Source organism: Candidozyma pseudohaemuli (genome assembly GCF_003013735.1).
Source record: "Candidozyma pseudohaemuli strain B12108 chromosome Unknown scaffold00004, whole genome shotgun sequence".
Taxonomy (NCBI): Eukaryota; Fungi; Ascomycota; class Pichiomycetes; order Serinales; family Metschnikowiaceae; genus Candidozyma; species Candidozyma pseudohaemuli.
This window is the reverse complement of record NW_020194438.1, coordinates 14,031-37,022: the sequence shown is the minus strand read 5'-3', so window position 1 is coordinate 37,022 and position 22,992 is coordinate 14,031. Positions and strand designations below refer to the sequence as shown.

At 47.3% G+C, this 22,992-nt stretch overlaps 6 protein-coding genes across 6 annotated transcripts; 2 read left to right on the top strand and 4 right to left on the bottom strand.

Moving 5' to 3' along the window:
* Window positions 1–1,856: 1,856 nt before the first annotated feature.
* On the bottom strand, window positions 1,857–3,548 carry C7M61_002141 (glycogenin glucosyltransferase; the record flags this gene model as incomplete). The annotated part of the gene is made up of 1 exon (XM_024857525.1): window positions 1,857–3,548. One exon carries the CDS (start codon window positions 3,546–3,548, stop codon window positions 1,857–1,859), a length of 1,692 nt encoding a protein of 563 aa, XP_024714024.1.
* Window positions 3,549–5,496: 1,948 nt separating this feature from the next.
* On the bottom strand, window positions 5,497–7,948 carry C7M61_002140 (40S ribosomal protein S21; the record flags this gene model as incomplete). The annotated part of the gene is made up of 2 exons (XM_024857524.1): window positions 5,497–5,736; window positions 6,326–7,948. The coding sequence occupies 2 exons, from the start codon at window positions 7,946–7,948 to the stop codon at window positions 5,497–5,499; spliced, it is 1,863 nt and encodes a 620-aa protein (XP_024714023.1).
* A 132-nt stretch (window positions 7,949–8,080) lies between these two features.
* C7M61_002139 (sphinganine kinase) lies at window positions 8,081–9,547 on the bottom strand (the record flags this gene model as incomplete). Its single annotated transcript, XM_024857523.1, has 1 exon — window positions 8,081–9,547. The coding sequence occupies one exon, from the start codon at window positions 9,545–9,547 to the stop codon at window positions 8,081–8,083; it is 1,467 nt and encodes a 488-aa protein (XP_024714022.1).
* Window positions 9,548–10,443: 896 nt separating this feature from the next.
* On the bottom strand, window positions 10,444–11,412 carry CRL1 (Rho family GTPase; the record flags this gene model as incomplete). Its single annotated transcript, XM_024857522.1, has 1 exon — window positions 10,444–11,412. One exon carries the CDS (start codon window positions 11,410–11,412, stop codon window positions 10,444–10,446), a length of 969 nt encoding a protein of 322 aa, XP_024714021.1.
* A 2,767-nt stretch (window positions 11,413–14,179) lies between these two features.
* On the top strand, window positions 14,180–15,508 carry TOS1 (Tos1p; the record flags this gene model as incomplete). The annotated part of the gene is made up of 1 exon (XM_024857521.1): window positions 14,180–15,508. One exon carries the CDS (start codon window positions 14,180–14,182, stop codon window positions 15,506–15,508), a length of 1,329 nt encoding a protein of 442 aa, XP_024714020.1.
* A 1,574-nt stretch (window positions 15,509–17,082) lies between these two features.
* Window positions 17,083–22,714, top strand: C7M61_002136 (uncharacterized protein; the record flags this gene model as incomplete). The annotated part of the gene is made up of 2 exons (XM_024857520.1): window positions 17,083–17,707; window positions 19,617–22,714. 2 exons carry the CDS (start codon window positions 17,083–17,085, stop codon window positions 22,712–22,714), a joined length of 3,723 nt encoding a protein of 1,240 aa, XP_024714019.1.
* Between the last annotated feature and the right edge of the window lie 278 nt (window positions 22,715–22,992).

Genomic DNA, 22,992 nt, shown 5'->3' with positions numbered 1-22,992 from the left:
GAGGTTTAGTGTTCTTTTTTTTTTGGTCGATCTTTGTTAATATCGAAGATCGATGGGTCGCAGAAGTTTGCAGCCGTTCGTTCGCATTAAACGACCCTGCTCACCAACTTGTCCCACTCGATCGACCCACCTATTTTGATTGATACTCAGAAACCTGGATTTTGGATCGTTGTGAGTCATTTGTAGCAAAGTGATAGGAGCTTTATGGAATTTACGTTCTCTTTTTGTTCGGCCACTGGCATCACTTGATGTATGATTGACTCTAATTAGTTATGCAGAATTGAAGGCTTCTGAAGTATTCCGATTGCGCTGGGTATACACAGTTTTGTTTACTTAAGATTAAAGAAGCCTTTTGGGAAGTACTTTCAGGTTCATGAAAGTACATTTTTCATCTTCGACGGATCCAATGCTCCTTTCTTTGCTAATATGGACCGGTAGATACTTAGTGACGTTCATCCTTACATTACCCAATCGTGAGCCGAAATATAGACAGCAGCATGGACTATTGATCAAAATTATACCCACCAAGACCTTGAATGTGGCTTTGATTCACCCTAGTTTGGCTTCTTAGGGAAAATCCTCCGAACTTTCGATTGATCATGATTGTGCAGACACTGTAACCCCAAATGCTCTTCAATCCTGCAACAAACTGTCACCCAAATAAAATATCTGCTCCGAATCAAAACCAACATCAGCTTACAAAAATCTAAAAAATGCCGCTGCACTCTAAAAGCCTCGTTATGCCGCTTATACTATAAATCAATGGTTTGATGTATGCACGGCGTGCATAGAAATCTGTCATCCGAAAAGTGCGGCTGGACCTTTCAACAGACCACATCTTTTTACTAAATCCAACGATGAACGATATAGAAAGCCTAGAGCCTAAAGATTCTTCCTTTCAGCCGACAATCAATGCAGCCATCACATCATTGATACTCCTGTACACGCTATTTATCGTGCAATTTGAAAATCAGAAGGTAATCTTTCCGAGCTACAACCTTCTGTTTCATGAGATCCTTTTCATTGCATGGAATGCACTTGTAGGTCCAGGACTATTACAATTGTTGGCTGGTATCTCTTTTACGTTACGCTCAGTCACGCTTACGGGATACCTTCTTTTGGTTGTTCGCTGTGTCGCTTTGAAGCTCTTGGTGTATCATGAATCGCATGCATTGCAAGACTTTGCCTTCTGCCTTTCCATTTATTGGATGTGTGCTTTATTGGGTTCTGGTCTCTTTATCTTTGCGTACCTGTCTGGACTGGAGTCAAAGAAGATCTATTTTGTTTTAGCGTGGCCAGTCATCCTGTTTTTTTTGCTGAAGATTGGATATGTTGATGTGTTCTCGACGGAACTAGGAATCGATATCGCTTGCGTCTTCTCATTTGTGATATTTTTGATCTTATATTTTGTTTTCCCCAAAACAACAAAGATGGATAGGAAAGTGGACAGCTCCAACTTCTTGCCTGATTTGGCCGTCGTGGTGGGACATCCATTGATTAACTTCTTATGGCTTCAGTACAGGGGTACGATCGACTCCAATGACACCATACCCTTTTATCTGGGCTTCTATTTGATAACATTGCTTCTTTCAGTTGGACTGGTCATTGCTCTGGTTCGTATTGCCTTGAGAGCTACCAAAAAAAGAGCCACTATCAATTGAGCCAGTGATTTTGACTCAGTCTAGGTATTACTCAAAATAAAAAGGTGGTGCTCTTATTATGGACCACCAAAACCACCATTAATCCAGGCTTCGAAGGTTCCCCTCCACAGTAGTCGTACAAACCCTCAATAGACTACTCCACTGCCAAATCCAGCATGACGAAATTTCTTCAAATACGTACCCTTAGCGAACACATCAGTCAAAGCTCCGTTCGGGAGCATGAGCAGGCCGGAGTTCCCAAGGAAAGATTGGTGCAAGACGACGAACAGGTTCAGTGGATTCCACCACCTCCTCTTCTTCAACTTCCATGGGTTCCTCCTCAACCTCCTCCTCTTCAGCCTCAATTTCCTCAGCTTCGCTTTCCGTATCAACAATCTTCTCCTCGGGCTTCACTTCCTTTTTGGGCTCCTTCTTCTGCAAAAGCGAGTGCATGGGGACGTAGTCCGACCGGTCAAATACTCTTTCGGCTACCTGGTTATGGAAGATACTGAGATGTTCAACTGGAGTCTCCAATTGAAGCGCCTTGGTGGCCTCCACGACCGTGGGAACGGCGTTTTCGTGTTCTTCGATGATTTCTGGAGCTGGCCTGGGAGCCTCTTTAATCTCCTCAACTGGAGCAGGTTCTTGGGTCTCGTGATTCTCAGACCACTGGGTCCGATAAGCCTTGAGTTCTTCAGCAAATGTCTCGTTTTTGGGAAGCTCCTGTGGTGGTTCCTCTCTCGTGGCGTCCCACAGAGCCTCCTGGGGTGTAGGTCCAAAGGCCTCGATGTACTTGGCTGGATCACAGAGTTCAGAGCCTGAGTTTCCAGGAGGTTCAACTGCTTGTTGCTTGTTCTGCTGGAGCTCTGCATTCAAATCCGCAAACATGTCTTTGAACGCCACAGAGGGGGCTATTTCTGACTCGATAGGCACACTTTCCTCGTTGGACTCCTCAATTTCCACGAACACAGGGTCTGAGCCAAGGGGAGCCACTTTGACCTCCCCAAGAAGACTCTCCATATTGCAGACCCTCGCTGCCAGCGACGAAAACGCCGTTTCAAAGGATTCCACGCTTCTGCCTCGGGATACCACTTCGTTCCATGCTGCCCACCACTCGTCACTATACGCTCCCGAGCCTCCATACCACGGTTTCCGGGGCCCGACAAAGTGCACACACACGACATCGTGACGAAACCGCTTTTCGGCCGCCAGAGCGTAAAAACTCAAAACAGGGCCCTGGAGCTCCGCCGCCGTGTTGAACAAGTACGGAATTTGCACCCATCTGCGAGGTCTCTGGGGCTGCACCTCTGGCTGCGAAACGCTCCAGTGCGCAAGCTGGGGCCAGCTTGGATCAGGGTTGAACACAGCGTTCAAAAGCGCCTGGTCGCCGCCGTCGTAAAGAAAACTCGCGCCGAAAGCGACCTTTGCCATTTCATTGGTCAATTCCTCGTGGGTCTCCCGCAGCGGCCGTAGCACGAAAACGCCCAGGTTGAAGGTGTCAGGGCACCCGGCGTCTGGGGCCGCGACGATCTGGTCTGGCGCGAACTCCACCGCCAAAAGGTCGGCCACATCTGCCCGCGGGAGGGTATCGGCGTCGAGAAAGAGCACTTTTTCGTAGGGCAAGCGCCAGAGGGCGATTTTGGCGAGGGCCTCGGCGTGGCCGTTTCGCCAGCCGGAAAAAGTGCCGTCGTTGAAATTTTTATTTTGTGTTTCCTGGCCCTGTTCTACCGGGACTACCTCGTCCCAGAAGGCTGCAAGAAGCTGGAGCTGGCGGTGCGAAAAGCGCCCCGGCACTACGAGAAGCACTCTTTTGGCGCCATGAAGCCGCTGCTGCCGGAGCCGTTCTCCAAGCACTAGCGCCCCTGGAATGTAGCCTTCCAGGAAGATCATCAGAGCGACGGCCCACATGACAAAGATTTTTAGGTTTTGGGGTTTGGGGGTTGGGGGTTGAGGCGTGCTTTTGGGTGATATAGGTGAGTTTTTCAGAGTCGCTGTTCAGGCTGCGTCAGTCTGTCAGATATCGGTTGACCTGAAATATGGCTTTTAATGGGTTTTGTTGGGGCTCTGGTATTGGCCTGTGATGTTGATTCTTGATTTTGGTCCTTGGTGTGGTCCGGAGTGGTCTTCGGTGTGGTCCTGATGTTAGGCTGAGCTTCAATGGTACAACCACTGTGGATGCAAATGCTTGTAGATAGATAGGACTGGTCCAATAACGGTAACACTCTCTATCTCAAGTAAACTTGTATGCTGAAAAAGCTCTGTCTTCCTCGATCCTTCAAGTCGCTGCTGGAAGAATCTAATACCGAACGTTCACTCTCAGTGCCGGCTGGATGCTCTCCGGTGGGGTGATGCCAGAGTCAGATGAGTATGCGGTAGCCCGAAAAGCCTGAAATGTCAGCCTGGAAATTCACCTTAGATGTTGGATTCTGCCCGCAGAACGTCGTTTCCAGCTGGCCCGGTGCTGGTTATGTTTCGTTTGACGGGTGCTTGCTGTGTGTAGGCGGATGCAAAAAGGGCTATAGTTTAGCGAACAGCAGCGATATACGAGTCTGGCTGGGGCTGATTTTGCGGTGTTGCGTTGTCCGCAAAACGTTAACAACGAAATTGTCAATTTTTCAGTGGAATCTCCCAGACCCTGCTGGCAATGCCTCAGATGCGTATGTGGTGGTGGTATGAGACAGTTTCACCGGTGCTCCACAGATCGGAAGAAAATGGGAAATGTGTTGAACTTTTCCGAGATCACTAGTGCTATTTGCCGAGCGAGTGGCGGCGGACGGTCAATTGGGCTTGTTTTGGGCGTTTGGCCAGAAAAAGCGTGGGGTCTTAGGGGCGCTTGTCTAAGCGTGGGGCGAGTCACCTGCCTCGCAGAAGTGCCAGAATAAGCGAACTGCTGGCCCGGGCCGGATCGGCTGATATGGGGATTTTCGGTTTTTGAATTCTTTGGAAAATCTTGTTAAACCATTCACAAGCCGGTTTAGGGCATCAGGGGCTCGGTGGATCTCGGACTTTGACGAACAATGGCCGTGGTGAAAAGTTGAGAATGCTTCGGACTTTTTGGGTAACCGGCCACGAGGGGGTTTTGTGTGGTGAGTTTTGGATTTTTTAGGTTTGAAGGGCTGGTTTGGTTTGGGGTAAGTCCGAGAAAAGCCGTGTGGTGATAAACGGGTGGTGCCGTTCAGGGTAGAGTTGTGTTATATTGGTGGTGCTGGTCGCCAGATTGGGAAATAGAGTTAGGCGTGGAATTAGCGGTTTATGGAGTTTTTTGGAGGGATGGTTTTTGGAGTTTTTTCTTTTTAGCAATGGAAATTGTGCTGGAACTTATGTATGTTGTACGTCTCTAACGGTTTGCATTTGCAGTAGGGTAGTTACATACAAACATATTCACTTTTCAAAACTCAAACAATGGTTTTTTTTTCCCTAAATAAACGGAACTCCCGTAATATTTTGTGCTGTTTATAATGGCAATTGTAGGTACCCTGGCATGGTATTATGCATCTTTGACAGATTCTGGCTTGCTTATCTAGTAGTGCTCATTTTGCAGCCATCAAAAGTCACCCAAATACGCAGATTTCGATTTTCAAGGTTTACTCGATAACATTTCAAATCATGAGAGATCTCCATCAAAATGATGACATTCAAGATGACAGTAAAGTGAGGAGTTTGAGTCCTGACTTGATGTTGGACACTCTATCTGAATGTGAACACTATCAGTTTCAGCAACTGCTGTCCCTAGCATGAAACACTTTTACAAATTCAAATTCAAACACTCTTTTTGAACAAAATCATTCAAAACTCCTAAATCAACAATCCTACATTCTTCTTCGATTAATGACATTACATATACAAAGGCGGGTGCTTAACGGGAGTAAGACCAGACGTTCTTCAACAAACCGTCCTGCTGGGCCAATCTGTTGATAGAGTCGTCACCCTCACCTCTGGCTCTGATGTAGCCGGACAAGGCGTAGGTGGTGTTGGAACCAGCAACGGCTCTGCCCTCCTCATCGACGTTGGCGATGTTGATCTGGACGGAAGCGTGGTCCTTGGCCTTGATGATTCTGTTGGAAGCAGAACACTTTCTTGGCACGTACAATTCGACCTGGCTGTTAGTAAAGGTTTTTTGGGTGTGGGAGACGTTGAAGTGGACAGAGTGGTGGAGTTCTTGGATTTATCGAGGTTGGTGGATATTTGGATATGCTGATCTTTGAATGGATCAGGACCTCATGGAATAACCAGAGCAAACCTGGATGTCAAAGAAAAAGCATGGAAATGCTTGCCTGACGTGGTTTGTGGATGGAAGCTTGGACGGCTTGTTCATGGATGAAAAGTGGTATAATCTGACATGGATTCACGGGAAATGGCATATTCTGTCTCTGGACTCTGTCACAACCTCTCGCTTCGACGATCTATTCGGTGGTTTCACATACTAATTGACCCTTATCGTTCTCCATTTTGGCTGATTCTAGATGATGCTGAAAAGATTTCTATGAGGGTTTCAAATTTTTTTCGGTATCAGCGCTGCGAGGATTCTCGCATTGTGTGCAGGCAAAAAGCATTCGCGCACTGTATGGAGGCCTTAGGGCTCGAGCCCTAGATATTTTGCTTCCACCACCTGGCTATCAAATTCACCAAAATTTACTTTCGTTTTCGTATGTCTTTAAATTGAAATGCTAATTAAGTGCTAGGACGGCAACAGACTCCACGTGGTGGGTTTGCGGGAAAAAGTCGAAGCCCTTGATGCTCTCCACATGGTAGTCCTTGCCGTGCTCTGTACTGTTGATGAACCACTCCACGTCTCTGGCCTGCGAGTGAACATTACAACTGATGTAGACGATCTTTGCAGGGTGGTATGTGCTGAGCTGGTTGAGGAAAACATCGTCACAGCCCTTTCTTGGTGGGTCCAAGATCACCGATGTGCGCTCAGCTGGTGTGTCAATGTTGGCGAAAATCTGCTCTGCCTTGCCAACAATGAAGTCAGTGTTTTGGACTTTGTTGATTTCGGCATTTCTTCTAGCGAACTTGACACTATCAGCGCTGACCTCGACACCAATGACGCGAGAAACACCACCGGAGCAAGTGATTGAGAAAAGACCAGAACCACAGTATGCATCCACCAAGTAGTTGGGCTCATCAGGCTTCAGGTTGGGGATTTGAAGGTTGTCTTCCACATACTTGGTCACAATGGGCAAGATGGAGTTGTTGTTCTGGAAGAACTCACCGGCACTAAACTCGAAGGTGAAGCCGTTGACATATTCCCTGACAATAGCTCTTGATTCAGCGACACATGTCTTGACCAACTTCTTACCATTGTCTTCCACCTCCACCGTGGAGATTTCATCGTTTGTATCCTTTGATCCCTGGTCCACCTCAATCTTGCCTTCTGCATCAGGCATGATGGTGTTCTCCCTTAGAAGCACAGTGGCGCCTCTCTTATACTTCAAATACTCGTCTTCAAAGCGACGTCTCTCGTTGGTCATACCCTTGAGAACAATCGGCGTGCCGATGGAGCACTCCTCAATGTCCAAAATGGATCCCTCACCGCCAGCAGTCTCTCTCCATTGAGGTCTTCCCTTGGCACCAAAGCCCATGCTGGGTCTGTAGTAGTTTTCAGGTTTCTTGTTTGGCACATTGAAGTGCGGTGTAAGCTTGGTTCTATAGTTGTACTGTATTGGCGACAGCTGGGTGTTGGAAATTGATGGGAGCTGGCTGTTTTTGGAGAGCACTGGGGCAAAGAATCTGTATGCGTTGGCGATGGTGTTTCTCTTGAACTCAAGCTGCGTCTCATAGTCGACATTCTGGTACTGGCAGCCAGAACACTTGCCAAAGTACTTGCAGTTTATGAGGGAATCGTCTCTCTTGTCACCTGCCTTCACTATGGAAAGAAGGTCAGACTCCACGTACAACGGATGCGACTTGAACACTCTGATGTTGACAATGTCACCAGGCAATCCAAAGGGAACCATGACTATCTGCTTGCCGTCGATTCTGACTGGATGGTCAATCACTGCGAGGCCATCACCATTGGATGATAATCGTAGAATCTCAACATCCTTCACTTCTCTGTGGTATACTTTCTCGACCGAGCTGTCGTTCAAGATCTCTCTAAGATCGTTGGAAATATGCTCCTCAGTGAGGCCAATTTCAGCAAGAATCTCCTTAACCTCAAATTGGAGAACGCCCATGGGCAGGGTGGGATCCACATCCTTAGCCTTGTACTTTTTCTTGTATTTCTTTTGTGGCTTCTGTCTCTTGTCCACAGGCTGGTTTTCAGAAACTGGCCTTTTGGCTTCCTCCATCTGGATCGGACTCATGTTTGGTAAAGATGGTGGAGATTTCTGCCTCATCGCGGTGCGTTACGTAACGAAGTATCATGGCCTACTCATTGGCTGATAACCTGCAGATAAACCACACCCTTTTTGCAACCAAAGGAGACTTTGCCTAGCTCAAGCAACCTTGCAGAGCTCTGTAATTGTTTTGAAACCCCACGTAGCCATAAAGGGGATACCTGCGTAAACGATGGTACGACCAATGATCTCCACATCGTAGCGCTTTCTAAAAACACCACTGATGCTAACCTCAACCTGCGGCTCTGAAGGGTGACTTTTTCTATAAGCAAGAAGCTCGTAAGCATCAATGTCGTCGGTTGGACCGACTTTGTCTTGGTCGCCTTCTCTTACCGATTTGAGGGCTTTGTTGACGTCCAACAAGGGCTCGTTGGCCATGTTCGAAAGCGATTGCGATCTGATCTGTCTAGAGGTCAGGTGGGAGTGTGCTGTTGGCATAAACTGACTGCGGGGGAGGTAGATGCCGAGGAACTTGTAGATTGGGGGTAAAATGGTGAAAAGGACAGGCTTGGAGATGGCCTTCCAGATCACCACTAGAACGATTCCAAGCACCATACGCACAGCACTTAGGATAACACCACTTCTGTCGAACGAGTAAGGAATGGCAAGACCTTTGGTGAGGTCTTTGCCTGGAGCAATGGCTTCCGTAATTAAGAAAAAGTACTGACTGGTGTCGAGACCGATAAGCACGCCGACGAATGCGACGGAATCGTCAAAACAGGGACAATCGTCGACGGGCTCGGGATAAATGTGAATGAGGTACAAGTGCCCAAGCACTATAAGGATCACAGTGCCGGTGATTCCCCAAACCGAGTCGTTTCTGGACGAAAGCATAAGCCAAGTATCGTAAGCCTGGCCATAATAGCGTCTAAAGACAAACAAGCTGGCTCCGATCAAAGCTCCCGTCAAAATATCAAAGAATCCGTGCATACCGCAGTATAGGCGTCCGACAATAAGCGAGAAGTAGTATAGCAAGAGCAAAAGCGACAAGGCCGCTATCTGAAGCACCAGGAGCAGGTCACGTAAATCCCACAATTTGGCAAACAAAATCAACGTCACCGCCGTGGCGTTCGCCAGGTGGGACAGAGGCCATCCGTACTCCTGGGTTGTATATGAGGACATGGTGATTCTATGAAGCGGAGGAGAACGGGGTCTGGGCAAGCACAAGAAGTCCTTGCAGAAGCCCGAAATGTAGATTCCGTAGCCGAGTACAGCCACAAGGTCCCTGACGATATCGCTTCCTCCGAACCAAATGGGAACTGGAAGCATGAGAACATAGAAAGTATGGGAAGCCAAATTGGCGGTCCATGCAAAATAGAAATCAAGCCACGGGCGTCTCACCTGGAGCTGCAAATTCGCCAAAATCTCCGTCTCCATTCTGACCACCGGAAGACACATCTGTCTCAAGGTGTATCTCAAGGTTGAAAGCTTGGACTTGTAGTGGTCTGCGGATTTGTTTCCGGCGTCATTTTCACCAATCTGGTCTTTTGTGGTGGGAGTTTCCGGGGCCTCTTCGCCCTTTTTTCTGTGTTTGAGCTCGCCTAGCTCTGTGGAAGCCTCTTTCATGGAGTAGGTTCTGGTGATCTTTTGACTTTCGCGACTGTGTAGGTGTATGCAACAGAGATAGACGTTCAGGGTGGGGGATGCACCGTTGCGCCAGGGTGGGAAAATATGGATTTTATAGTATTTTATGGAATTTGGAGTTGGAGAGCAAACATGATTTTGGAGTTTTATGGTTAGGGATGATGGGGTGGTTTTTGGGATATGTGGTGCACTGCAATGGCTGCGAATAGGACCGAGGAGGTCCCGGGCTGTGTGAAAAGGTAAGGAGATGATGAGGTAGGGTGAATTGAAGTGATTTCGTTTTTTCGATTAAAGGAGGGGGATATTAGGAGGAAGAAATTTCGGTGTGGTTATTTCTGGATTGTTTTGTGGGTTTAGATTGACCAGGTTACCATGTAAGTCTGAGACATGGGTGGTCGTAATAGGTGGGAGTTACGTAAATGAGTAATGTCGTTGTCAGCTAGGGTATTTCAACAGCCGTGATCGTTGAAGAATGTTTCAAATTGGGTCTATTTGGCATATGAGGCGAATATCGATGATATTGATATTCCTCCAAGCGGTTCGATAACTATGTTGATAAGATTAGAAGGTGATAAGATGATCAAGTCAAACTCTTAAATTTTCGTGCTTGTTGAATTAAGACGTTCTCTTCCTACAGCTTATTATCGTGATAATTCAATCGTAAGTTCAAAAAATAGACTAATTATACCATTTGAAAGTACTAGTACCCTTCCAATTCACTTGTAGTCCCATTGTCATTCCAAATCTCATTCTCCACTTTCTTATCACCTCGTCATCCATATCGACTTTCTATCTCTCTGCTAATCTCAAAGTGGCTATCACCGCTACACCACCTCACGTCATGCGTTCATTCAATATGCTAGTGTTTATGCTAAAGCCTACAATATCACACACTTGCGGCTGCTCTTCTTCCTCCGGGCAAACGCCAACTCGTCCTCATTATACTTCAGCTGCAGCTGCGGGTTGGGACTCAGCTCGTACGGGTTTCGCTGATAATCGTCCTCCACAAGCGGCAGGTCCAAAAGCACACTCAGCCCAACCGAAGCATGTGGGAAATGCTTGTTGCTCTTGTTACTGCCCGTCCGTGAGTGACCTCCTCTCAGATTGCCTCTCAGGTGGTTTCGCAGGTGGCTGCCGCCCATGACCCTGCTGAGTCTGTTTCTGGACTTCTCCACCTGCTCCTCCATCTCCTTGCCCTTCTGAAAGTGGTTGAGGGCAAAATTGAACACATCCTGGATGTTGAACATGGTCTTGGCCGAGCATTGGATGTAGCCAATGGCGTTGATCTCGTGTGCAAGCTGAAGCGGTATGTCAGGGTCAATGTCGTTGGGCAAGTCGGACTTGGTGCCCACAAGCAACACAGGCACACCGGGGCAGAAATGGTTCACCTCGGGGAACCACGTGTCCTTGATATTCTGCAACGAAGTCAAGTTGTCCAAGGCAAAGCAGATGATGATCACATCCGAGTCAGGATACGATAACGGTCTCAAGCGGTCGTACTCCTCCTGGCCCGCTGTGTCCCACAATGCCAACTCAACAGTCTTCCCGTTGGGCGACTGCACACTGGTGACGTAGTTTTCGAAGATTGTGGGCACATAAATCTCGGGAAACTTGTTCTGGGCGTAACTGACCAAAAGACAGGTTTTACCACATCCACCGTCGCCCACCACGACTGCTTTCATATTGTACAGCGCCTTTTTCGTCACCTGCGGCATCATCTTGTATTTGGGGATAATTGGACTGTCATTTATCAACGGACTCCTTGGAGACTTGGGGGTCCTTGTAGGGGAGCGATTGTAGGGATTGACGTAGTCATTCTGGAGATCAAGCGGCAGTTTGAATGACATTGTGGAGGTGGAAAATGAAAAGCTAGATTATGGCAGCCAGGATGGTGGGTGTGTGACTTATCAGATCAAGAGGCGTGGATCAGTGTTTGTTGATGTTTTCTATATTTGGCCTCGCTTAACTCGCAAGAGTGCACAGATAGAGGGACTAGTTTTGGATTGTGGTCCACAGTTCTGGGTGTATCGTTGAAGAGGATTATGGAAATGTTGAAAAATTGTAAGTTATGTTTCTGTGTTTGGAATTGAGGTGGTTTTGTTGTTTCTGAGTGCCTTGATAGTGGAGTCTCGCCTCACTGGTGAAATTCAGGGGCCTCGTAGAAAAATGGCTTGAAGGTGGTATCCTCAGTTTCGAGGATCAGGCATTTTCGTCGGAGAGTTAAATTTTTTGACTCTGTTGTTTTTATCAACTTTCGTTGAAATGCCATTTTTGTTGGTTTTGGTGTCTTCACCTTTTGGAGGTGGGGCGGAATTAGTGGCTGCAAATGCGATCTGCACCTTGGCTTGTCTAAAACCGACTACATCAAGGCCGAAGAAAATAATCCGGATTTTTTAGAAAATGTCATAATTCTCCAATTTCGTGAATCTATAAAGGAAGCTAAAACACTTGTGAAACGTCGATCACACCGGACTTAAGAAATGTCCAGTTACGGTGTTGTCTCAACTTTCATGGCAGTGCATGAACTAGACCAAGCTAATGAAATCGCTTCTCACTGATTTTCCCTTATTGTTCTATTTTGCATCCTTCAAGTGGGAAAATCTTTCAGGCTGCTTTTTGGTTAGACCGTTGCAGCAGAGTCCAGACCTCGAGTGCCCCTTTTATTCATGCCCTTGCAGCACAAATGTCTGTTTGATGACCGTTTGACGTTATTTACAAAACAATTTACCGAATTAGTTCTGTTATTCCACGGTGGCTGAAGCGAAATACGTCATTCGCCCGTAAATCCATCAGCCGATAACAAGCCTGAATACCCACTAGAAACAGACTAACCATCCATGAGCCACTCAATTTGCTATTATAATTATTACACTTCCTACTAAATCTTTCACCCTTCGCCTAAAGTTCTAGCCTCCCATAAACTGCCCAACTTCGGCACCTCATCTCATTTTTCACTAAGACTGCCTGGTTACACAAAAGCAGCTGGCCGAAGCTCATCGTAAATGTGCACTTCCAGGCTTCACTCACGGGCCCAAGAAATCACCAAATCTAGACCTTCAAGAAATAGTGCTGCAGCCGTTGATGGTCCAGCAGAAAACGCATATCCACCAAAATCGGCCCGAGCCGGACTCGTAGATCAGTGGTACCATGCATCGAGCGATGCCCATCGGATGTTGTAATGAAAAGTTTTGAGACAAAGCTCTAGAAGAGATTTACAGAGAAGAGTTTTAAAGATTAAGTAAAAAAACACAAGAAAACTGGGCGATAATCGGGTGGTTTGCTGGGATGACTAAATGGCACAACCAGATGGGGAACACCTTCAAGCCTGACATTCTCAGATCAATCAGACCCTCTAAAATCTAGATCAGAGCCGCTGAAGTGACATGCTGTAACTAGCCCCAGCGATTCTGTTTATTACTTGCAGCTGCTGCCTCGGCATCCTCGGCTACATATCGGAGTTGGACGCCGTGCAAGAAAAAAAATCGTAACTCATGAAAAAACCACCCAGGGTTCTCATAACCGGTCCAGGTGGTGCAGATCTAAAGAAGTAGAAAATACGATGATTTGAAAAATCAAAAAAGACTATGTAAAAAATCCACATGAAAGGCTTGAGGGCCCTGTTTTTCAATTCCCTAAAATGTCTAAATCTTAGCGTCTGGGGTGGTTCTAGAGCAGCCGCAGAGATGAGAAAACCGTTAAATGGATGCGGTGCGGGTGACGAAAAAAAAAAAAAAAAAAAAAAGGTTGGCCTACCGAGGCATTGGAGAATGCTTGACGAAAAGGCAAGACAAGTCACAAGAAAGCATGTCACGTGGGGCGTCGTCGTCGTCGTCTGGCCCTGCTAAGCTTTCCTCCGGAAGGCTGTGTAAACAAGGTTTTGTTACTTGACGATCGTGCTTTTTTGCCTTTGATCTACTTTTTCTCGGATCTGTGCAATTCACGATGCCCTTTTGTACTAGCACAATGTAGTGCCTTTAGGTGAGCATTGGCGGTTGCAGAGGGGGGCATTGTGAGAAGGAAGCGAGGCTTGGCTGCAGGAGTTTCGGCGTTTGAAGGGACAGTGTACCGCGTTTTGTGCAGGCCGCGCGCCTGGGATGAAAACAAACCTGGCAGTGCTTGCGTGAGAATCTGCTTGTGTGCAGGATGCCACCCTGCGAAAACGCTGTGCGCTTCCGCTCGCCGCGGGCGCCGCGCATGCAGGTGGGTGAAACTGGCCCCACCGTCCCTGCTATACGACACATAGTTTTTGACAACCGGGAGGAAATTCTGAATAATTTTAATAATTCAATAAAAGTGTTGAAAAGCGGAAGATGTAAATCACGTGAGGACGCCCCCTCGTGCGGCGGGTAGGGCGGGAAATCACCCCCTCCCAAAAAGGGACGTGCCCAGCAGCTGGCTGTTCCACACCAGCATGGAGGCTGCCGCGGGGAGTGCACACAGGCGGCATTTCTCTGTTTATGCTCCTAGTACCCAGCGTCCTGCACGCAGGGCGCGTGCCGGCCCACCCAGGCTCGTGCAGCACCACTGTCGCAGAAATACCAGCGTAAATCTCAAGACTTTCTTCTTTCTTCAACCACTACACTCTTTATCCTAACTTCAGTCATTCCTTTACTAATGAAGTCCACTGCGTTGTTGGCCCTTGCTGCCTCCCTCGCTGTCGCCTCCGCCGGCGATTGCTCTTTTGAAGAAGGCTACCACTACTGTGCCAAAACAAACAAGGTCGCTTTCCAAAACGTCGGTTTCCTGGACTCCTACCAGGACGTTGTCGCCATGGACGAGAACTCCGGCAAGTGTGAGCAGAAGACCTACAAGTTCTCTGGTAACTTGGCTCCTTTGAACGAGGAGTTGTCGTTCCACTTTAGAGGTCCTTTGAAGTTGAAGCAGTTTGGTGCCTACTACCAATCCTCCGGCTCCAAGAACAACAAGAGAGAGGACGACGAGGACTGCACCACCACCCAGCACGTCCACCACAAGCACGTCAAGAGAGCCACCGCTTTCGTCACCCAGACCGTGTTTGTTGACCAGTTTGGCAACACCGTGACTTCCTCTGCCACTGAGACTCCCTCCACTGCTGCTGGTGAGAGCTACGACACCACCGAGACCAACGTGGCCTCTGTCTCTTCTGACGGTGGCGCCAAGTCTTCCAACGGTGCCGTTGACGCTTCCTCCTCTTCCTCCTCCTCGAGCTCCTCGTCCACTGCTTCTGCCAGCTCTGGCGACTGGGTTCGTTCTTCCTACTACAAGCCTGGCACCGCCGAGAACTGTACCTTCTTGAACCACCACGGTGGCTCTGGTTCTGGTGTCTGGTCTTCTGCCTTGGGTAACTCCCTTTCCTACGCCAACAGCGACAACTCCAACGCTGCTTCCTCCCCTCAGATCTTGGACGACATCACCATCAAGTCCAACACTGAGTTCGTCATTATGTCTGGCCTCAAGTGTGGCGACGACTCCGAGAACGGTGACTGTGGTTTCTACAGAAAGGGTATCCCTGCCTACCACGGTTTCTCTGGTGACACCAAGTTGTTTGTTTTCGAGTTCTTGATGCCTTCTGACGGTTCTTCTGGCTTCAACGCCGACATGCCTGCCATCTGGGCCTTGAACGCTAAGATCCCAAGAACTTTGCAGTACGGTGAGTCCACTTGCTCGTGCTGGAAGACCGGATGCGGTGAGTTGGACTTGTTCGAGATCTTGTACTCTGGTTCCGACAAGTTGATTGCCCACATCCACTCTGGCCAGGGCTCTGGTGGTACCGGCTACGGTGGTGGTGGTTCTCGTGACTACTTCGAGAGACCAACCGAGAAGGCCATCAAGGCCGCTGTGATCATGACCGGTAAGGAGATTGTCATCAAGATTGTCGACTCTGACTTTGACGAGGTCTTGACCGCTGACACTGTCGACGGCTGGTTGGAGGCCTCCGGCACCGTCGCCAAGATCGCCAACTAGATATGATATCCTGCCTGCCATTTACATTCTGATTTGTTTTACTTAGTTGATATGAAAAATTTACCCTAACCTGAGTGTAGACTTCCGTTAACCACGGCAAACTGTCACTAAGCCACTGGCACGGAAAAGCACAAAAAAATTGTGACGACGAGGCTGAAGAGCAACAAACAAACGCATTGCCTAATTCTCCACTAAGGCGGTCTACGCTATATCTTTTTTATTTTTGGCCTCCTTGTTTACATCGCAACTTATGCTTGTTCTTCAATTTTACCGCAGCAATAAACAGCCAAGACAAATCTTCCACCAACGCGTCCGCGTCGACCCCTCAGTGAAACGGGAGATTTTCTTTATTTTATTGATTGTAGATGTTTGGTCCGTGGTCGTGTTTTTACGACGCCAACAAAGCCGGAATCTGTAGATCGTGTGGATGTACGTGGGGTAAAAAGGGGAGGTCGTCAGGCGGGTGGATTTGCTGATTTCGAAGATTTTGTGATTCCATTGTGTAGGCTTATTGTTTGACGGTTTTCCTTTGGTTTTGTTCAATTGGTGGTGGTTGGTTGATGTCTCTCACGGAATTGAGAGAGTACAGATGCGTCAAGATCAGAGGGTGCATTTGCAGAGAAGTTTTGGATTTCTGACTTCAATTGCAATTTTGCAATCACTCTCTTGCTTAAGCTTTCAAAGTCAATTCGTCTAATTCCTTCGTCTACTTTCTTCGTCTACCGGAAACAATGGCGGGCCAAACTCTAATGCGTTGACGGTGGCTGCGAAATCTATATATATGGAGCACAGCCGAGGTGTTGGGAATTTGTCTTTTGGAATGTGAGTTGGGTATTTCGTTTGCAATCGTTGTTGAAGATGATGTTTCGTCTGAGTTTTCAAGTTGATTGCTTGGCTTGATCCCAAGACCACTTAGTATCGTCTTGGTCTCATTGCTATACACAAGATAGGATATCACACATTTCATCCATACAAAGTCAATGGAGATATTTTTAGTAGCTGCTCAATGGAATTCGGGCTTTCACTGTCTAAATCACGAAAATCAGCTCGAAACTATGTCCCTGACATATCCTCTTATTCTATTCATAATTTTCCAGCTTAGTTGAGCCTTTCAAGGCAATGCAAGTGTCTGCGATGAAATGCCACCAAAAGCAACTGCTTAAGAAATCTATACTAGAAATTTGGGAAGATTGCTGTTCAAAAACGATGCTTCATAGATTAAGCTTCTCTAAATTTGTGTATCTCTTGCATTTTTTGCAGCGTCTTTCCCATCACTACATCCATCAATTCTGCTATGCCGCTTTACTTTTGAAATCAAGACCTTCCCAATGCTTTTGTAATTTTTCTTTCTTTTCAACACTGCCTACTGAATAAAATAATCACAGCTTAATGCACTATCCGTTCCTCGAAATGGTGAATCTTTAGGAGTATTTCAGACCTTCTGCATGGCATAAAACTACATTTCCAACTCTTGGTGAACATAAAAGGTCGAAGAATGCTGTCCTCTTTTTAAATATCCTGATTTCTTTAAGCAAGCTTCTAACAGCCCGACTTTGTTAGGCAAACTCCTCAAGATGGAAAAGCACTCTCTTTACTTTATCTACAAGGGAAGAAAACTTGAAAATATCGCAGCTAAATTCACAAAAGACGTCGAGAAGTATCCCACCTTCGAAGACTTCAAAACACACACCACCGTCTTTGGCGGACAATATTGGGTGGTTAATACTTTCTCATTAACCAACCTACCTCTCCACATCAGCAAAGAACCCATAGACGAGGTTCGGAAACAGCAAGGTATTCAAGGTTTTGGGGAGGGTCCTAAATTGAAGGATGAAAATGGCAGGGTTGTGTTTTCAATTGCCAGGTTGGACCAGTTTTATACCAACCCTATTCCAGAATCCAGGACGCCAGATTTTGACAAGTTATGGGCCCTGCGTTGTCTTCAAATAAAAGACGAGCGGATCCCAGTTACATTTCCTATTTCCATAATTCTGCTGGACAATCCACAAGAGGTGTTCTTCGATCTGGTGCTGCTGTTTGAAGAAATCGACTCTACTACACATGTTGGTCTCGAAGCGAGATACAAGAAGCCCAAGCTTTTTGACTCGATGACTCCAGGTAATATCGTTACTCCTGGGTCTTCATTATCTGACTTTATACAGCTTCAGTTGGTTCTGAAAGATGCTGAATTCTCAGAAGGTTCCCTTGATTGTTTAACTGCGATACTAGAGGAACATACAACATGTCCGGTTTTGATTGAAGGAGAGACTCGAATGCTGAAAGATGTTCGGAGTATAAAGCTCTGTCAGCATAGCATCAACATTGACTATACCCTGCGTCTGTTTCTGAGTGTTGAAAATAGTTTTACTTTCCCGCTTAAACTTTGCAGTAAAAAACTACCAAACCTTGGTCCATCATTTTACTCAAACAACTGTGCAAGAAGCTACTTTTTGAAATTTATTTTGCACATCAAGGATCCCCTGAATAACTTAAAGGTATCTGCCCTGGTAAAGATTGACGTTGCATTGGTGGATTATAAAGCACATGTGGGAAATATAGCACAGTTGAGAAAAGAGCGGGATCTTATTTACTTGGAAACATGTGAAAACACCTCACTGGCAGCTCAAGATATTTCAGCTTCTGTTCTGAAAAAAATTGCCGATTTGCCGTTGAGCTTTTACGGATTCCAAACGATTGCAGCCAAAAGAGGCAGTCGTGTTCTTGCAATTACCGTCTTCAACCTACCACATGCTGAAATTGAGGATTTTTCTTCTCTCTGGTTTGTCCCATATCACATAGAAGCAACGATAGCCCAAGAAAATGACTTTTTTTTGGTTCCCACTGGTACATATTGGGAATTTCGGGATAAATCACTCAACGCTTTAGATGGTGCACTCCAAATTGCAGTTTCGGACTCTTTAGCAGTATTCAAGAGCGTCTATGACACTTTAAGCATCAACCATGATTATTTAAGCATCGACGGTTTTTATAATTTGAAATTACTTGCAACATACTTAAGAGGAAAGTATGTTTTTCCGGGTATGCCGTTTGAGTCAATAGTCTCGCTAAAAGCGTACCCCATTAGTGGACTGAGGCCTAATTTAGCTTACATTTCGATACACCTCATTGAACAGACGGTAGGGCTCACCAAAAGTGGACTCATATCTGAGAAAAGGAAAATTCAGTTGGCGCACAAGCACAAGGTCAAGTTCACCTTTGATCGGGGCTTTTGCATTCCAGAACGGTATTCTGGTATATGTAAGATTCCCGATGTGGCCCCGACTGTGTATTCAAGCACCTTTCAAAGAGGCTATAGTATCTACATCGAACTTCAGTTGAAAGACAGGAAGTTTTCTCGGCAGTTGGAAGTTGTGATTTGTGATCCGAAAGTCCGTCCGTCGTTGCAGTGAAGGGTTGAGCAGGATGGGAATTAGTCGAAGTGAATGGACTGGTTTTACTTAAAGTGATTGATTTACTGGAGCTGATAACGTAGAAGATTCTGATACTTAGCCGTTAAAAGCGTAAGCCTTTAATAATGATGCATCTTGCTCGGAAAGATAGTAATTCTCCTTTGAAAGTCATTGAGGCTAAACGGGCCCAGGACCAGAAAAAAACAGCCCATTTTCAAATCTTATACAGCTCATATAAAGCTAGCAGCTTTGGACATCAAAAAGGCTACGGTAATTTGAGTTAGTGGAGGATTGATATATATATATGGCTGCAAATGGCTGCAAACGATCGCACTATACTAAGCTGCATAGGCCATGAACTCAGGTATTGACGGGGGAATACGGTAAAAAGCCTCTTTTATTATGGATAATTGTAACTTCATCAGTCCACCCGAATGTGTTGAATCCATAGAAAGTGTCGATGTGGTAGGCTCAATTGCAATGAGGCGTGCTCACCATACCCCAGACTCTGGGGTCTATCCTCCTAAGTACCACCACTTGTCCATTTTACTAACACACTTATTTTCATTGGCGTCTTTCCCGCCACATACCCAAATTCTTCCAATCCCTTCAAAATCAACAATTCACCGCTGCCTTGTGCCTCCACTCCACTCTTCCACCATTCGCACTCACCTTCAACTCCACCTTCTTCATGATAGGTATCGACGTCGGCACCAACGCCGTCCGGATAAGCTACAATGGCCGGGTCGGGTCCAAGCCGTTGGTCAGCACGGTCAGCGGATCCAAGCACACCTTGTCAATTGGCCATCTTTGGCTGCAGATCACCACTTTGCTCGAGGAGCTTGAAGAGTCACTGGGGGGTGAAAAATCCAGGGAGAAGCTGGTTACAGGGGGCGACGATTCAGAGGAATTGGGGTCTGGAGGCGCTGGAGGCGCTGGAGAGGCTGGAGAGGCTGAAATCACCAAACCACCTGGAATCACCGATTGGGCTGATATCAACGGTTCTGAAAAACCAAGCAAAAGCCACAAACCCCACAACGCCTGTCACGAGGACCCCGCCGTGTTTGTCGCCGCTACATGCTCAATGGCGGTGGTACAAAAAATCCAAACGGAAAACGGCGCTTTCTACGAACCGCTAGACGAAGAAATCATCGTGTGGATGGACTCTCGCGCCAAACGCCAGGCCAAGTGGTTGAACGAACAGCTACCCCAGGTCGTTCTCGCCCAGATCGGCGGCCAGGTCACGCCCGAGTTGGGCATCGCCAAGTTGAAGTGGGTCGACGAAAAATACAAAAACAGCGGCCGCCACGTTGTGGTTTTCGAGTTGTACGACTGGGTGAGTTATCTTTTCGCAGCCGGCGGCATGGCAGACGGAGTAGTGCGGTGTTTGGCGCCAGAGACGCTGTTTGGGCGCGGTTCGCACGCCATGGACGGTCTGGTGAAGGGCTGGTCTGACGAGCTCTTGGAGGAGTTGGGCATTCTGGTTCGCGTGGGGGCGCTCTGCGATGTCGGTTTTGGCGGTGGATTTGAATTTGGTAGGGAAAAAAGTGGTGGTGGTGTGGAATTGGAGGGTGCTGTGGTTGGTACGCCTGGTGAGGCAGAGGCGGGGGACAAAGTGCCAAAGATGGAGAGTGAGGTAAAGGCGGAGGGGAAGGTGCCAAAGACAAAGGCCAAAGTGAAAAAGGTGAAGTCGAAGAAAAGTGAGGAGATAAGGTCAGAGCCAGCTGCTACTTCCTCGGAGGATGGCGCTGTTGGTGCTGAAGCAGTGGCTGCGAAATCTGGGGATCTGAGTCCAGGACAGACGGAGGAGTCTGCCACGCAGAAGCCAAAAAAGTCTTTGAAGGAGAAGAAGCCGAAAAAGGCAGTAAAGGCAGTAGAGGAGAAGTTAGAGGAAACGGAGAAGCTAGTGAAGAAGAAAAAGCAGCCCAAGAAGGTCAAGGCAGAGGTCGAGGAGAATGGCTCAGGATCTGCGTCTGCTGAGAGGGCTTTGAGTGCAACGCCAGAGCCATCTGGTCAGAAGCAAAAGGCTCCAAAGGCTCCAAAGGCTCCAAAGGCTCCAAAGGCTTCAAAATCTACAAAAACTACAAAGGTATCAACACCAGGTGCTCCAGATCCAGAGACTCCAGTCCCAAGGATTCCAACGGCAAAGGTTGTGGATCGAGATGTTCCGACCCCTAAGGTTTCAACCTCTAAGGCTCCAACTCCAAGGGTTCCAACTCCTAAGGTTCCGACTCCAAAGGTTCCGACTCCAAAGGTTCCGACTCCAAGTGTTCCAACTCCAAGAGTTTCAAAGCTGACGGAATCGAACGATAGTGGAGCCGGCACTCCAAAACCTGCGAAGGCTCCCAAGGCTGCAAAACAGAAAAAGGCTTCTAGTCCGGGCACTGTTACTCCAGAACCTACGAAAAAGAAGTCCCCAAAGCCGAAGAAGGCAACAGTGAAACCGAAAGCAAAGGAGACTGACAGCCAAGAGCCTTCTGGCAGCAAAGATCCGGCTGAAAAGTCGAAACTGCCGGTTTCTGAAAAAGCTCCAAAAAGCAAGAAGCCAAAGAAGCTCTCAAAGAAGGATAAGCCTTTGGTGAAGGAAGCAACTCCAACGCTGGAAAACCCCCCAAAGAAGGAGAAGCCTTCGAAAATTAAGACCCCTCCAAAGGCAAAGACCCCTCCAAAGGCAAAGACCCCTCCAAAGGCAAAGACCCCTTCAAAGGCAAAGACTCCTCCAAAAACGGAGATTCCTTCAAAGACTCCAAAAACGGAAATACCTCCAAAGACATTAAAGACGGAAGATCCTCCAAAGTCTCCAAAGACAGAAGACGCTCTTAAGACAAAGAAACCCAAAAAGACCTCCAAGTCAAAGGAACCCCAATCCAAGCACCTGCTTGACTTCTTCCCCAAAGCTGGCGAACCCATTGCCAAAAATCGGTATCTTGGAGGAGTCGTTTTGCATGGCTGTATTGACTGCTACGCTGGCGTCGTTGCTCAAAGTAAACTTTCAAAGAACGCAACAAACCAAAAAGACATTGCCACTTTGGAGATGGTGGCAGGGACACTGACCTGTTTTATTGCTTCAATTCCAGGATCCACCGAACCGATTGACGGGCTTTGGGGACCGTTTGACCAGCTCATGTCTACTCCAGTGTATGCCTTTGGACAACCGGCTACAGGCAAGATGTTTGCCGAATTGCTGAGTGAATCTGGAGCTGATTTTGACACTTTGGAGAAGAACCTCAGACATGCAGAGAAAAAGACGAGGAAGACCTTGACGAACATTGCGAAGCACCACTTGTACTATGGAGATCGCTACGGTAACAGAAGCCCTTATGGAGATTTTGGGATGGGTGAGATAGTAGTCGCTGGACATAATGCTGACCCACGTTTATTGAATCTTGAACCCAAGAGCCTCCAATACTACTGTTTCATGGAATTTCTTGCATTCCAAACTAGGCAATTGGTGGATAGGTTAGGTCCTTTGGATGTGGTGAGAGTTAGTGGATCGCAGGCCAAAAACAAACGTTTTATGAGACTTCTCAGTGAGTTTTCCTTCTGTGGAAAGCTGCGTCCTGAAGTTCGTATAAGCGGTGGTGATTCTACGGTTTCTGGTGCCATTGCTGGATCCATCATTGGTGGTGACTACGATGCTGCTGTTGAGGATGAGATTTTCGAAGCAAAGCCCTTGCTGACCGTGGAAAAGGATGTTTTGGAGAAGAAGTACAAATATTTCCTTGAGCTCAGCGACTGGCAGCACCGGTTCCGCCAGACTATGAGAGAGAAACCTCCCAAGCGTGAAGAAGCCTAGGTCGGTTGACTCCATTAGGGCAGGTGTTCCCAAAGAGGAAAATTACGAACATGCTGCAAGGATTAGGTCCCCAGAACCGCAAGCATGACATTCTATGGGATTTGTTGATTCCGCTGGGGAGTCTGGGCTCTTGATGTTTGGGATGATGGCTCATAATGCTGCGCTAGTTTCGCAATGAGCCGCTGGAACAATGAGTATCAACAATGAAGGTTGTTGAAAGAAGGACTCGATCAAAATAAACAGTGGAGCGGCTGACCTGTCGCTGGTTGTTCTGGGGT